The 14,679-nt window shown below is 39.3% G+C and overlaps 2 protein-coding genes across 2 annotated transcripts; both read right to left on the bottom strand.

Annotated features, from left to right (window-relative positions):
* Positions 1-240: 240 nt before the first annotated feature.
* LOC126927680 (CREB-binding protein-like) lies at positions 241-7,547 on the bottom strand. Its single transcript, XM_050743724.1, has 10 exons — positions 7,529-7,547; positions 7,213-7,445; positions 7,015-7,134; positions 6,632-6,933; positions 5,943-6,353; positions 5,543-5,858; positions 5,334-5,452; positions 5,225-5,285; positions 5,038-5,191; positions 241-4,944 (listed from the first exon to the last, which is right to left on the bottom strand). The coding sequence occupies exons 1-10, from the start codon at positions 7,545-7,547 to the stop codon at positions 4,469-4,471; spliced, it is 2,211 nt and encodes a 736-aa protein (XP_050599681.1). The 3' UTR covers positions 241-4,468.
* Positions 7,548-7,604: 57 nt separating this feature from the next.
* On the bottom strand, positions 7,605-14,049 carry LOC126927672 (uncharacterized). Its single transcript, XM_050743721.1, has 3 exons — positions 13,153-14,049; positions 7,878-8,126; positions 7,605-7,805 (listed from the first exon to the last, which is right to left on the bottom strand). The coding sequence occupies exons 1-3, from the start codon at positions 13,279-13,281 to the stop codon at positions 7,734-7,736; spliced, it is 450 nt and encodes a 149-aa protein (XP_050599678.1). The 5' UTR covers positions 13,282-14,049; the 3' UTR covers positions 7,605-7,733.
* Between the last annotated feature and the right edge of the window lie 630 nt (positions 14,050-14,679).

Genomic DNA, 14,679 nt, shown 5'->3' with positions numbered 1-14,679 from the left:
CACTTCTGGAATTAGAAAGTCTTTTTTGGCAAACAGATGTGCTTAGACCATGTGTGCGAACAATGCGGCTAGAATTGCAACTTTATGGTGGGTACTTGGGCCTATGGAGTGTTCGAAGGACGACACGTAGACCGTTGGTTGGCAAGCCGCGCGGGATGGCGTGCAGATGTGTTGCGCGGCAGAACAGATACACGTATGTACATATATAACCTGAGCTGAGAGAAAAATAAAAATGGAATGTATTTTTAAAACTTCTTTTTTAATAATAATATAACAATATTCGGTTAAATATTCATGAACATCAACATACAGTATTCTTATCTACGTTACAAATCGTTAAGAGAAAAACGAAGTCTTTTTTACGTCCAAGAGTACAAAACTGTAGCAAAAACCTAAATTCACTTTCCCCTCTCCGAGTGGATATCGTGAGGCTAACTTTCACACATCTAAACCGAACATATATATTTTACAAAACGCGTTTACAAAATGAATAGCGAACACGGGGGCAAACAAGACGTTAACTAAAGTTTTTCCGAAGTCACTCTGCGAACGGTCTTTACACCAGGGGATACAAAAAGGTATCTGAATGGCGACGGTGACAGTATCTTTTCATTCCATTTCCGTTTGTCTCGTTTAGCGAGAACGACGTGAATCCCACCGACAAAAATAAATAAAGGAAAGCGCATTATATTAAATATTGTACATTTATCGTGACCGATGCAGTGTTGGATCAGGATTCGAGGGGCTGTATCGAGAGAAAATTCTCATTGTCCCTCTCGAGACTTTTTTCCTTAGGAAAAGAAAAAGAGACTGGGATGAAGAACGGTGTGAGTTCTTTCTTTTTTTACCTGGGAGGAGCGAGGGGGATAAATGTTACACTTGCGTCTCATTAATCTTTAATTAGATAATCAATTCACTAGTTACGAAATGTCATAATAAAAAGTAGTACTCTATAGTTGGTATTTCAATAATAATAGCGTAATAATAATAATTATATTCCATAGTTTTGTTTGCAATTATCGTCTATCGAATAATTAATTAATTAATTAATTAATTAACGTTTACTCCATCATGATATAACCGCGACCTATATTGTGTTTGATAATATAAAAAGAAAAACAAATCGTATAATACATATATAGTATATGTATTATATATATATAATACATATAGTATATATATATAATATATGTAATACATATATAGTATATATAGTACATATATAATATATATATAGTGTTGTATCGTTCACTTTTCGTTACAATAATAAATTGTCCACGAACGCTGACGTGCCAACAAATCCGACGTGCAAACCGCTTCCGTTTCATTCGTTTCTTTCTTTTTATTTTTTATCATCTACGGAAGTAATCTTTCGCGAATCTACAATCCATCTCTTTCTCGATGTTCGAACACACTAAGACCCATTTTTACACTCGCAATTATGTGCTCGAACTATCTTCAGAAAGAGAAAACTCATTTTTCTTTATATCTGTTGCACACACACACACCCATCACATATCGTATTTTTACGATTCGTTCGCAAATGAACGCCGATTCTTAGCAATTGTGTCATCTTCGTTAGTAATTAATTATTAATAAAATCAAACGATAAAATGACTCGTGTAGATCGCGATCGTCGGATTGGTACACAATAGCGTTCGATTGTTCGCTCTTAAAGAGTTTACTACCAAAAAAGCTATAACACTTTCAGATTTACAACACTGCCCTAAACACAGCCATACTAAGCCAAATACTTTTGGGTCTTCGTCGTTACGTTTATTCTTTTTACTAGTAAAATCGTTTACTTAAATCTACAGTCGATAACCATCCGCATTTCGTAGATTGTTATTTTTTGTTCTTTGTATTACTCTGTTTCTTATCGTTTTCATCTCACTTTTAGAAATTTCAGACGCACGACAAGATTTGTTTCTCAACCGATTTATAGTTGACCCGCTCGATTTAACTGCTATCACATAATTCTACATAATTATCTTTTTTTCTCTTTCTTTTTGTCCTTTTATATGACGATCTTGGAAAGACGAATCTACGACGTTCTTTCTATAAAACTAGTCCGAGGGACGAAGGACGTAGAGAAAAACCGGTGGATGGAGGAAAGAAAGGGCGAGAAAGAGAATACATAACAAAAGGAATGTTTCGGAATCGATTGACGATTCACATTAACCGATTTATAAAAGAATTTAAAATAGTCTAAAAATAACAAAAAGCGATCTTTCGAATTTGGAACTTAATTGAGTGAAAGAAAACTGGTTATCTTAAACGAACCATTCTCGTTAAACTTACCCCCGTCCAACCCCGCGATTAAAATTTTCAAGGCAAAAAACATTCGCCAATCGTTCGTTAGATTCTTTCTTTATTTTTATAAAAAAAAAAGAAAAATGCTTTTTGCCTTCTTTTATAACGAATTCAAAGGGTACCGATGTATATAAGACAAATGGAAATGTACGATGTTATATGTATATAGATATATCTGATGATAAATGTATCAGAATGAGTCAAATACATTTTTCAAGAGGTAACGTGTCTCTCAAACGGGTCATGATTTCTCTGGCTTTTTGTTTCGAATCGGACCGCGCTTTCGTCGACGGAAACGCCACGTTTAAATATGAATCTTACACCGGTTGCATGTGCCATTAATGATTCTGATTATGATTAAATCGGTTATAGCTTGGTTACATGGTGGCTACATTGTACATCGTGTATTTAAAAAATATCCGACGAAACGGACTTCAGAAGTACACCTTCACGCATCATTCGTTACCAACTAGTCATTTAAATAGGTATCGAAGAAAAAAGAGAGAGGAAAATTTACACTTACAGTTTACTATGATACAGCACTGGCATAGTCACATACTTCGGTATGTATGTGTACTTGTATCTGTATTTGTATTTCCTTTTCTCGGGTTTATCGTGCACAGAGATATCCTATTATAATTATAACGCGTGTGTGTGGATCCCTTTCTCGCTTTTTTCCCGAATATTAACACTATACTTATATGTTTTGAATTTTTCTTTCGTGATAATATTAATAGTAATAATGGTAATAATAATAAGAAGAATAATAATAAAAATAATATTATTAATAATAATAGTAGTAGTAGTAGAGTAATAATAGTAATTATAATAATTAAGAATCAATAAGAATTATATATAATAGCAATAATAATAATAATAATAAATTCATAATAGACAGGGAAATTAATAATAATCGTTATTATTATCGTAATAATAGTATAGTATGTACAGAACGATTTTCATGCGAGGGTCCTTTTCGATTACGCTTCGTAGCTACATATTTTGATTGAACTGTACATGTTGGACCCTCGGTTTGAAAAACTTTTGTTGTCAAAATTAACACGATTTATAAATCCTCCCATTAGTAAGCTTGTGAATTTCTACTTTTTGGTTGCGACACCGTTAATCCGCGTTGTCTCGCCTGTCCTGTTATTAGGTTTCTTTCCCATAGGACAATTTAGCAGATTATTTTGAAGGTTAATTTCAGAATGATCCATAAAATTTAATGGTGCTAAGGTTTCGGCACAACCTTCGGCAACCGTTGCGATCTCTTAATAACAAATTAATCTAAGTTAACATTACTTAACTTTCCACTAAATTCTTTTCTCCCTTCCTTACATACAATGTTGTTGATTTCTTTTTCAATATCTTTCCATTTTCATACAGTTCGTTTTTTTTTCTTGTTATATACTTTGCATCTTGTCACGATAATAATAATAGTGGTATATAATAACTGCATATAATCGCTACGCTAATAATATTTGAACTATTAATTATTAATTAACGTTAAGTATACACAACACATTTGTACGATTTCACTCAGCCTGCACGAGCAGCAGCGAGGGAAGGTGATATAGATGAAAAAGTCATGTGTAAGGGGAATAAAAGTTTGGGCAGAGACATAGTGTGTGTTTCTTTTGTATATGTATGTGTATTAGGGGATAAAGTATTAATAGTCTCTCTTGATTTCATGTGTGTATAGTTTCAAATTAATTGTTTCTCGTCGTTCCACTGGTTCGCAATTGGGGAGCCGAGGTTGAGATACGAGAATACAATAACGTAAGTTCAAATGTCCATTGAGCCAGCTGTAGAATCTTCGCGGAGCATCTAAGCAGCACCACAACACGCTGTATCGCTCCTGCACCTTAACTCGGAGATAGAAAAAGGAAACGCGTCATCCGGGATTAATTTGGTCGCACCAGTGGTACTCTGACCCGTCTCTGAACATCAGCACTTGGTCAGTGTACCGGACGTAAGTAGTTGTACCTGATCTCCACGAAGCTAGGAACGCAGAACGGATGGAAGTTACTCTCTCTGTTCTCATGACAGAGAGGTGGAACAGCGACCGTTCTTTCTAAACGGTTGACATACGATGCAAGATCATCGTTCGCCCACTAACATAGTCACTCGTGTTAACCGACTTCACTAATAGTCACTACAATCCTTCGACAAATTTTGAAAGTTGATCTTGTGGCGTCATGGGCGTCACTTCACTCGAGTCTGTGCCACTAGTGGGTGGTGGAACTGGAGATGGATGATGTGGCATGGTACCCGGGTGACCAGTCGGTGCACCAGTTCCACCACTCAGCTGCGAAAGCATCATTTCACTTGGCCCACCGAGTTCATGAGCCGGTGAATGTGTTGGTGTACCATGAGGTGGATGGTGATGAGGCGATGGCACCGGCCCTGATCGAGGAGAAGGAACTGGCTGATTACGTGGAGAAGGAACCGGTCGTGGGGAAGGATTTGGTTGAGGAGAACGAATTGGCGGTGGAGATCGAACGGACTGCATTAATTGTTGCTGTACAGAAATCCCTGGAGGCCCCATCACACCTTGCGGAGAAGGTACCGGAGGTGGTGTTGGTTTTAAGCCAGGTTGACCGTATCCTTGTTCGCTAAAGCCACCATAACCTGGAGAAGAATACGCGGAATCGTGGCAAGCGTTAGACCACGAACCAAGCGGCTCGACGAATCTCGTTTTCTCCAGAATTAAATAATTCTTACCGAGAAGGGGCGGCCTTATATGTCGCTGTTGACCGTAAGGCGGTGCTGGTGGTTGTGTAAATTGTTGTTGTTGTTGTTGCTGCTGCTGTTGCTGCTGCTGCGGGTGTTGTTGCTGCTGCGACGGGTGCTGGTGCCTTTGCAATACTAGCATTTGCTATTTATACCATTGTGGTGGTTGCTGTTGAACAGGTTGCTGCTGTTGCTGCTGTTGTTGCTGCTGTTGATTTAGCATTGCCTGTATTTGCATTCTGCCTTGCTGTTGTTGTTGTTGTTGGTGGTGGTGGTGGTGGTGGTGCTGCTGCTGCTGAGACATTATATGCTGCAGAGCAGGTTGTTGCTGCGGCTGATTAGGACCCAAAGGTCCGCCCACTCCTCCACCGTATTGACCACTTTGTTGTTGATTTAGAGCGAGTGCCTATTAATTTAAAAAATTATATGGTAATAGAAATTATTAAAATCGAAAATGTCAGCAGACAAATAATATAGAAGAAATTAATCGTCATACCCGTTGTTTGATAAAAGCAGCCATAATCGGTGGATTGCTTTTGAGTATTTGAAGTATTTGGTTTTGTTGTTCAGGAGTATGGGGATTCTTTAGAGTTTGCATAAGTTGCTGCAATACATGCTTGTGCATGTTGCTTTGAGTTTGAGGACCAACTTGATTAACCGGACCACCGAGAACTCCAGCTTGCCTAGGCATCTGTCCTCCCATAGCTATTGCTGGCAGCCCTTGATGTTGTTGCTGCTGTTGCATTAACTGTTGCGGCGTTTGCTGTCTCAAACCAGGATTCTGTTGCATCAGTGCACTTGGCTGATACCTACTGTAAATAAAGGTGTAGCTTTAATACCTCTTTTTATATACATATATGTGTACGGTATTTTAATTATTATATTCAATAACTCACCTTGCTGTCCATTGATCCATTGGAATAAGATGTGTACCGCCAGGATTTGGCATTTGTACAGGCATTGGACGTTGCATAGGAGGTGGTGGCATTACGCCACCTGTTTGTCCTCCTACGCCAACTCCAGCACCAACTCCACCACCTGGCGTTACTTTACCATAACCATGCGGTACTTGTTGCCGTGCAGCTTCTTCTTGTACTTGCTTAACAACTTGGAGAACGTGAGCAGGTGGCGTTTGAGTTTCAGGTTTCAATCCTATTCCAGGTTGATGTGGCGAAGGTAAATTAGTAGGACTGACACCTGGTTTCATAGCAACACCTGTGGTCATAGTAACATTTGAACTCTGTTGTCCGGATTGCATCGCTCCCACTGGACCTGTGGGTCTGCTATTCATTGCAGCCATTCGTCTCCTGAAACACATTAAAAAGAAAGATATACACCTAACTTATATACATAGGATATACATACACCTAGTTATCTTTGGAAATTATTATTCTAACGTTGCTGCTGTTGTTATTATTATTATTATTATTATTATTATTATTATTATTATTATTATTATTATTATTATTATTATTATTATTATTACTATTACTACTAATACTACTATTACTACTAATACTACTATTACTACTACTACTACTACTACTACTACTACTACCACTACCACTACTACTGACGTATTTACCTTAACAACTGCGCTTGCTGTAGCCGCTGTTGAAGCTGTTGTTGTTTCAGCTTATGTTTGATGTTCGAACAGAATGGAACAAGACATTTAGTCTCTTGGCAGTGTTTAGCATGATAACAGCACAACGCTATTAATTGTTTACAGATTGGACAGCCACCGTTCGTTTTTCGTTTGCAAACTTTAGTATGCGTTACTACTCTCTTCATCTTTTGACAACTTGTTAAACGACAGTTAGCATCTCTACATTGGCACGCGTGCACCAACGATTGAATACATCTTTGAATTGAAAGTTTACGCGCCTCCTATTATAAAATAAAAATATTTATTATAAATATTCATAGCAAAATTATTAATATATTCAGTTAATAAAAATATATTTTTACCTGTGGATTAGCTTGTTTAGCATCGGCCGGCGATGAACCATCATCCAAATCTAAACCAAGTTTTTCCATATGATGAGGATGACCGTCTTTTTCTTTACAGCTTATACACAGATCAAAATCCTAGCATAATAAATAATAACATTAGATTGTTTGAAAATTGGATGATACATGTTTACAGATGATTGTTTTAATACTTACATCACAAACCGTACAATGATATCTTGTTTCTACATGGCTCTTACAATTATTGCAAGTATAGACAAACTTGTCTTGACCTTGATTGTGCAATTCGTATAGCATAGACATAGAACTAAATTTCGCGCGCCTTAAGGAAAAGAATTCATAATGTCTTTCTCTAGCCATTGTAAGGAAAGCATCGCGGCCATCCATAAGGTCACAATTAATAACTGGATCAGGATCTTGAATAGGCTAAAACGTGCATTATTTTCAAACGTAAGAATACGATTCGATTATTAAAAAAAATAATAAATATAAATTAATCCTAAATACTTACTGCTAATATTACATCCCATTATATTATATATGGCCCTGGGCCCATAACCTGTTGAGAAGAGAGAAAAACGTGTGGATAAAGTGTAAGATACAAAGTATATATTTGACTTAATAATGAAATACAGGAATACAATTTGAGCTGGTCCAGATCCGCACGCTAGCAGTGTTACTTTATGACTGAGAACCCCGAAGCCAACGTCGCCTGTCTACCGTATTGGGTCTGCCTCCCTGCTATTCCTTTGTCTATATGCTGTCGATGGCTTCAGCGCTTGAGAAAGCTAAAAAGACCAGATGTGGAGTTTTCCTAGAAGTGGTGATCACTTCAACAAAAATAAACGAAAGATCCTTACCTCCCTCGCTCTTAGGTATGCGATGTCGTCCATAATGTCCAACCGAAGATAGTGCGTATTTCTTCTACCGCTCGGTGGTGCGGACATTCTGGACGCTGGGTCTCGCCGAGTTGGTAATATTCTAGTCACGCCTCCAAAAGGAAAACAGGCGACTGATTCGCGACGGCGAAACAAAGTCGGTAGCTCTGCTTCCATCGTAACGACCGAATGTCCCGATCCTTCTCCGCCACGATCGCTCATTCGTCTCACCTGTCCACACAAACATCAAGATAGTTTCGATACGCGAGAACTGTCGTAGTGACGATCGAGCCTGGCGAAAGTCAAATTGACCAACTTCATCTTTGGACAATCTCACAATTTCGCAATTTCATCGTCCAAGTACACGATTGATTCTCACAAAACCTCTAGTTCCTTAGAGCTTAACGCCACGCTCATCTTTTCATTTTTATCGCATATTGTCTCACCACTTGCGATACTTGTAATTACTTTTCTCTACTTTTCAATTTTGGAGTTGGTCAATGTGATTTCCGAATGGCTCGATTGACTATGCGAGTCTTGGATAAAGATGACAATTAAACTATTCAGATTAGTCATGTTGCTTCGTCAAACGATTTGAATTCAAGCAATTCGAAACCATTTTGTCAATGTGAACCTATTATTTTACCAATGTGAATCTGTAATTTTGCTTGAAATATCCTTCCAAGTTTTTATGATGATTCAGATTGGTCAAGTTACCTGAATCAAGCAACTATTTTCAAGTTACTTGAAACTATTTTGTTAACGCGTACAGTTGCTTGAATCAAGCAACTATTTTTAAGTAACTCGAAACTATTTTGTCAGTGTGAAACTATATAGACACTAGTTAATTCCCATACACATGTATAATGTATAATGTATAAACAGAGCTATTTTTTCAGATCAGAAAGTACGATCAATCTTTTTCTTTAAATATATTATGCAAACGTTGAACAACGTTATGTTTTGTTAAGCTAACAGGATACACTAAAAATACATTATCACATACATTATCCGGTTCGTTCGTGAGTGCCGAGGCGTGCAGACGTGTGTCCAGTGCCCGGCAATGTTCACAAAGCAGCACGTGACCATCCAGTTGCTGCTGAGTGCCGAGACGTGCAGACGTGTGTCCAGTGCCCTGTGAAGTTCACAAAATTCCACGTGACGCCCATCTGTCGAAAGCGAATCCAACTAACCTAGCCAGGGGTTAACAGCCTCTCGACTAGTTCTTTCACACTGAATTAACTAGCTCGATGATGGCTCTATCATTCCCAACAGGCTCCCCGGAGCTAAATTATAACACCGCCATTTTTCCTCCCCCGTGGCAAGAGGGCAACACATCTATCCTGGTAAACGACCATCACACGAAAAAACGAAAGCTCGAACCAACCAAGACAAATGTAAACAAGAGTCAAACTAAACCATCAGCCAGCCAGGTGACCACCTACAATAGATTTTCAATACTGGAGTCCACGGAAGACTCCATGATTACAACCGAAAAGGTAAATAATCTCCATACTCAAAGAATTCCCCCTCCCCCACCGATATTCATTAACGACGTAATCGACATACAGTCAATGATTAAGACTATCGAAAAAGACATCAGCAAAGAGGACTACAAGTTAAAGATTAACAACAACCACGTGAAAATACTGCCGACCCACCCAGACGCCTATAGAAAGTTAACCAAGCTATTAAAAACGTTAAACGCTAAATTCCACACATACCAGCTCAAACAAGAAAGACCATTTCGAGTGGTGCTACGCAATATCCATCACTCAGTCGATCTAGACGAACTAAAATGCGAATTGTCAAATCACGGCCACGAAGTAACTAACATCAGTAACATTAGGCATAGAATCACAAAAAACCCACTATCCTTATTTTTTATAGACCTAAAACAAAAAACAAACAATAAAGAAATCTACAATATCAATCGGCTGATGAACTCCATAGTTAAGTTCGAGCCACCTCTTGTAAAGAAAGAAATAATACAATGCAAGAGGTGCCAAAGGTACGGCCACACGCAGAAATACTGCAATCACAACTTCCGGTGCGTAAAATGTGCAGGTAATCACCCCACTGACCAATGCACTAAATCCCCGGAAACCCCCGCCAAGTGTATCCACTGTCAAGGAGAGCATCCTGCGAACTACAAAGGATGCTCAGCCTACAAACACTACATAATATAGTGTATCCGAAACTGAGACCCAAGGACATAACCATACAAGAACCTAAACCCCAAAAACTCACTACACCAACAGTATCCTATGCGCAGGCAACGCAAGGAAACGTAAACAACTCGAAAACACACATTGTACACACAGAAAATAGAATTCCCACCCCACAAAACACAGACAACTTTACCAGACTCGAAAAACTTATCGAGAAGCAAACTGAGCAAATTAACAACTTGCTGTCACTACTCACACTCTTCATGGACAAATTCATACGCACAGAAGCAAAATAAAACCAATGCGAATAGCTCTGTGGAACGCCAACGGTCTAGCTCAGCACAAATTTGAACTAGAACTATTCTTAAAACAACAGCAAATCGATGTGATGCTCATATCCGAAACCCACTTCACCGACAAAAACTACGTCAAAATACACGGCTACAACTTCTACCACACACAACACCCCAGCGGAAAGGCCCACGGCGGCACCGGAATAATAATCAAATCAAACATCAAGCACTACGAACTTCCACCATTCCAGAAAGACTACCTCCAAGCAACAAACGTAGCAATAGAAGACTGTCATGGTACAATCACCACTTCAGCTGTATACTGCCCTCCCAGACACTCCATCGCCAAAGAAGACTTCGACAACTTCCTGGACACCCTGGGCAATAGATTCATAGCCGGAGGAGACTACAACGCCAAACACACCCAATGGGGCAGCAGACTAGTTACAGTAAGAGGTAAAAACCTCCTCAACAGCATAATAACCAATAACCTCAACTACCTTACCACATACGAACCCACACACTGGCCCACCGACACAAACAAAATACCCGATCTCCTTGATTTCATCATAACTAAAAATATCTCGTCAAGACACGTCCAAATCAATTCCTCGGCTGATCTCTCCTCTGATCATTCCCCCGTGATAGTAACAGTCAGTTCAACTATCATCGAGAATACACCTAATGGCTCCATTCATAACCAACACACCAACTGGCAGCTCTTTAGAGAAATCTTCACACACACAACTTCAGCCTCAACTTCACTAAAAGCCAACGAAGAAATCGAAGCAGCCACGGAATACCTAAACACGAGCATAATAAACGCTATCCGCTTCTCCACACCGGCAATAACGTCCATCAGCAAACACGAATATCCCCAGTACATATTAAAAAAAATAGCAGAAAAACGTAGACTAAGAAGAGTATGGCAGACCCATAGAACACCGGAGGACAAACGCAAACTAAACAACGCAACTAGAAAACTATCCAAAACCATAAAAAACTACAATAATGACTGTTTTCACAAATATCTCGCCAGCTTGTCCCCCACAGCCGACTCCAACTACTCACTATGGAAGGCCTCCAGGAAACTCACGCGCCCCCCACAAATAATACCTCCAATCCGCCGCCCGCAAGGCGGATGGGCGCGTAGCCTTATAGAAAAAGCCAACCTATTTGCCAAACACTTGTCTGAAGTATTCAAACTCCATTCCTCCGTAGCTGCTGCAGACGTTACCGAATACCTGCACACTCCCTTCCAAATGTCCCCTCCTATTGAGCCCATCACTTCTGCAGAGATTATACAAGCAATCAGTCGGCCAAACCCCAAGAAAGCAGCAGGTCACGACCTAATAGGAAATAAAGCAATCAAGGAACTTCCCATAAAAGGGATTGCACTCGTCGCATCAATCTTTAACGCTATCCTCCGCCTTCAACACTTTTCCAAGGCTTGGAAAATCTCACTAATCACCCTCATCCCTAAACCCGGTAAACCAAAATATGAAACCACCTCCTATCGCCCAATCAGTCTTTTACCTACCCTGTCTAAACTATTCGAGAGAATGCTCAGGAATCGTCTCCTCCCACTCCTAGAAGAATTGAAAACACTCCCAAACCACCAAATCGGCTTCCGAAAACAACACTCAACAGTAGAGCAAATCCACTGCATAATCCACATGATCAGCCAAACCCTTGAAAAGAAAAAATACTGTTCAGCGGTATTCTTAGACATCCAACAGGCATTCGACAAAGTATGGCATGTGGGGCTACTCTACAAGATCAAAAAGATCCTACCCCATCCATACTACTCCATCTTAAAATCCTACCTAACCAACAGACAATTCATAGTTAAATGCCTAGGCGCCTCTTCCGTAACATTCCCAATAGAATCCGGCATACCCCAAGGTAGTGTCCTCGGACCCCTACTGTTCTCCATCTACACTGCCGACTTACCTATATCAAACGAGGTAACAATAGCAACATTTGCCGACGATACAGCACTATTAGCTACCCACGCAGACCCGACAATTGCCTCATCCACTCTCCAGCGAAGTCTCGACACCATGGAAAAGTGGTTCCAAAAATGGGGCTTCAAAATAAACGAAAAAAAATCCTCTCATGTAACCTTCACGCTCCGAAAACAAACCTGCCCCCAGGTCACCATTAACAACACAATAATCCCAAGCAAGGACTCCGTAAAATACCTGGGCATGACCCTGGACAGGAGGCTAACTTGGAAAAAACATATCTCAGAGAAATCAAAGCAATTAAAGGAAAAACTAAGAAAATTCTATTGGCTCACGGGCCGACGCTCCAAACTAAACATACAGAACAAAATAACCCTCTACAAGGCCGTAATAAAACCTGTCTGGACCTACGGAATCCAACTATGGGGAACAGCAAGTAATTCCAACATTGAAATACTCCAACGCTTCCAATCGAAAACGCTAAGATCCCTATTAAATGCACCCTGGTATGTTACCAACGAAACAATCCACCGCGACCTCAAGATACCTACAGTCAAAGATGAAATACACAAGTTCAGAAGCAGATATAACACAAGAGTCAACAACCACCACAACCCACTAGTCACCCAACTACTGGACACGACGGACCAGATCCGCAGACTAAAAAGAAAATACCCTCTAGATTAAATCCTTAGTTTCTACTAGAACCAACAATATAAAACTATTATAATCCATGTCATTGTATCACGCCAAACTAAGTTACTGAAAATTCTCAACGAGAATTGATTGTAAATATTCTAATAAATAAAAAGAAAAAAAAACATACATTATCCATGCCACGCGGAGGCGACTCGTTCCTTCGCCCTTCCTCTTCCTCTTCGCCCGATGTGCTTTCCTCTATGACGATTTGAAGCTCGCCATAGTTTGCCGTCACATTCACATTCGGGCTTCTCATCTTGATTTAGGTAAATTCTCACTTGAACATAAATAAAACGTTTCTTCGTTGAAACCGTATCATAGTGGAGAACGATCGAACAGTACAAAAGAATGAATAAAAATAAGTCACATTTTTATTAATTTTCTTTTGTATCTAAAAACAAATCTGATAGATTCAAAGATACAAGATCTTTGAAAATATCGTATGGAATTTAATACTAATTTAGTGTGCAATTAAAAAATTACTATACTATTTTATTTCTCCTATATACATGTTGGAGATAAAAGGACATCGGGGCCTTTCTTTTGGAATTTTTGGGAAGACCCCCAATACTTTAGTCTAGACTTTTTATTATAGCTGCACTTAAATAATAAAACTCAGAAGTAGTTGTTTATGATTTAATCCGACTATGTTTACCCGAGATTTATGACAGTAGGCTTGGGCTCGAAGTGACACAACTGGTCGCTAAACGTAGCCACGGTCATGGCATGGACGTTTTTACCTAACAAAGCTATGGAGTAATTGTATAGATCTCCTTAAAAATATAGTTGACCCGAGGGGTACAGAGACGAGTATATAAGTGCAGTTCCATTTGGACTGAGGGAGTTCTACTTATACTGTAGACAAGTAAGTTGAGTTCTACTTATATCGTAGACAAGTAAGTTGAGTTACACTTGAATTGTGGACAAGTAAGCTCAGTACGACTTAGACTTTGGAAGAAGACGTATTTGTTATCCCTTTGACCGTGGATTCGTTATTGAACCTAAGATCATTGTCATTGGCATCTCGAGTATGTAATTGCCACGGTTACTTGTCAAACTCTGTACCATATCGGTACTGTAATCATATCGGTACCAGTAAATATCATGCATATCGTATAACAACAATGGTTAATCTAAATGAAGATTCGTTACACGCCCCTAATCCCACTGAGAACTCGAGATATATGTATTTTTTTTTTCTTTTTGCTTAAAAGATTTCCTGTTTATTGTCACATTAGAATGTCAGATTCTTTTGGCACACGAAGGCTTCGTAAATATCAGAAGGAATATAACGTGGAAAAATGTTGTTTTATTTTTAAAGTTCTACGCTTCGCTACTTTTTTCCTAGTACGTTCGTTTTAGCAATAACACTGACTTTTTCGCCCGTTAAAAACGGATTACGCAGACGCGCTCACGCAGCACGTGCCCAGAACGAATGTTGCGAGTCGATATTTTCTTTTGCGAATCGCTCTCGTTATTTCGTTGGAAATGTTACCGTGCGGATATCAGACAGCCATTGGAAGTTATTAGACGTTAAAATCGAACCTACAAATTGCTTCCGTATCTCGCCAACAGCTAGTCCTCGTATCTTACGCAGACGTCGATTAGAAGTAGAATTTTCGATAAAATTTAAATTTCCCTCTTCAGTTCGTAC

The sequence above is a fragment of the Bombus affinis genome, unplaced genomic scaffold (genome assembly GCF_024516045.1).
Source record: "Bombus affinis isolate iyBomAffi1 unplaced genomic scaffold, iyBomAffi1.2 ctg00000197.1, whole genome shotgun sequence".
NCBI classification, from domain to species: domain Eukaryota; kingdom Metazoa; phylum Arthropoda; class Insecta; order Hymenoptera; family Apidae; genus Bombus; species Bombus affinis.
This window is presented reverse-complemented; position numbering and strand designations above follow the sequence as displayed.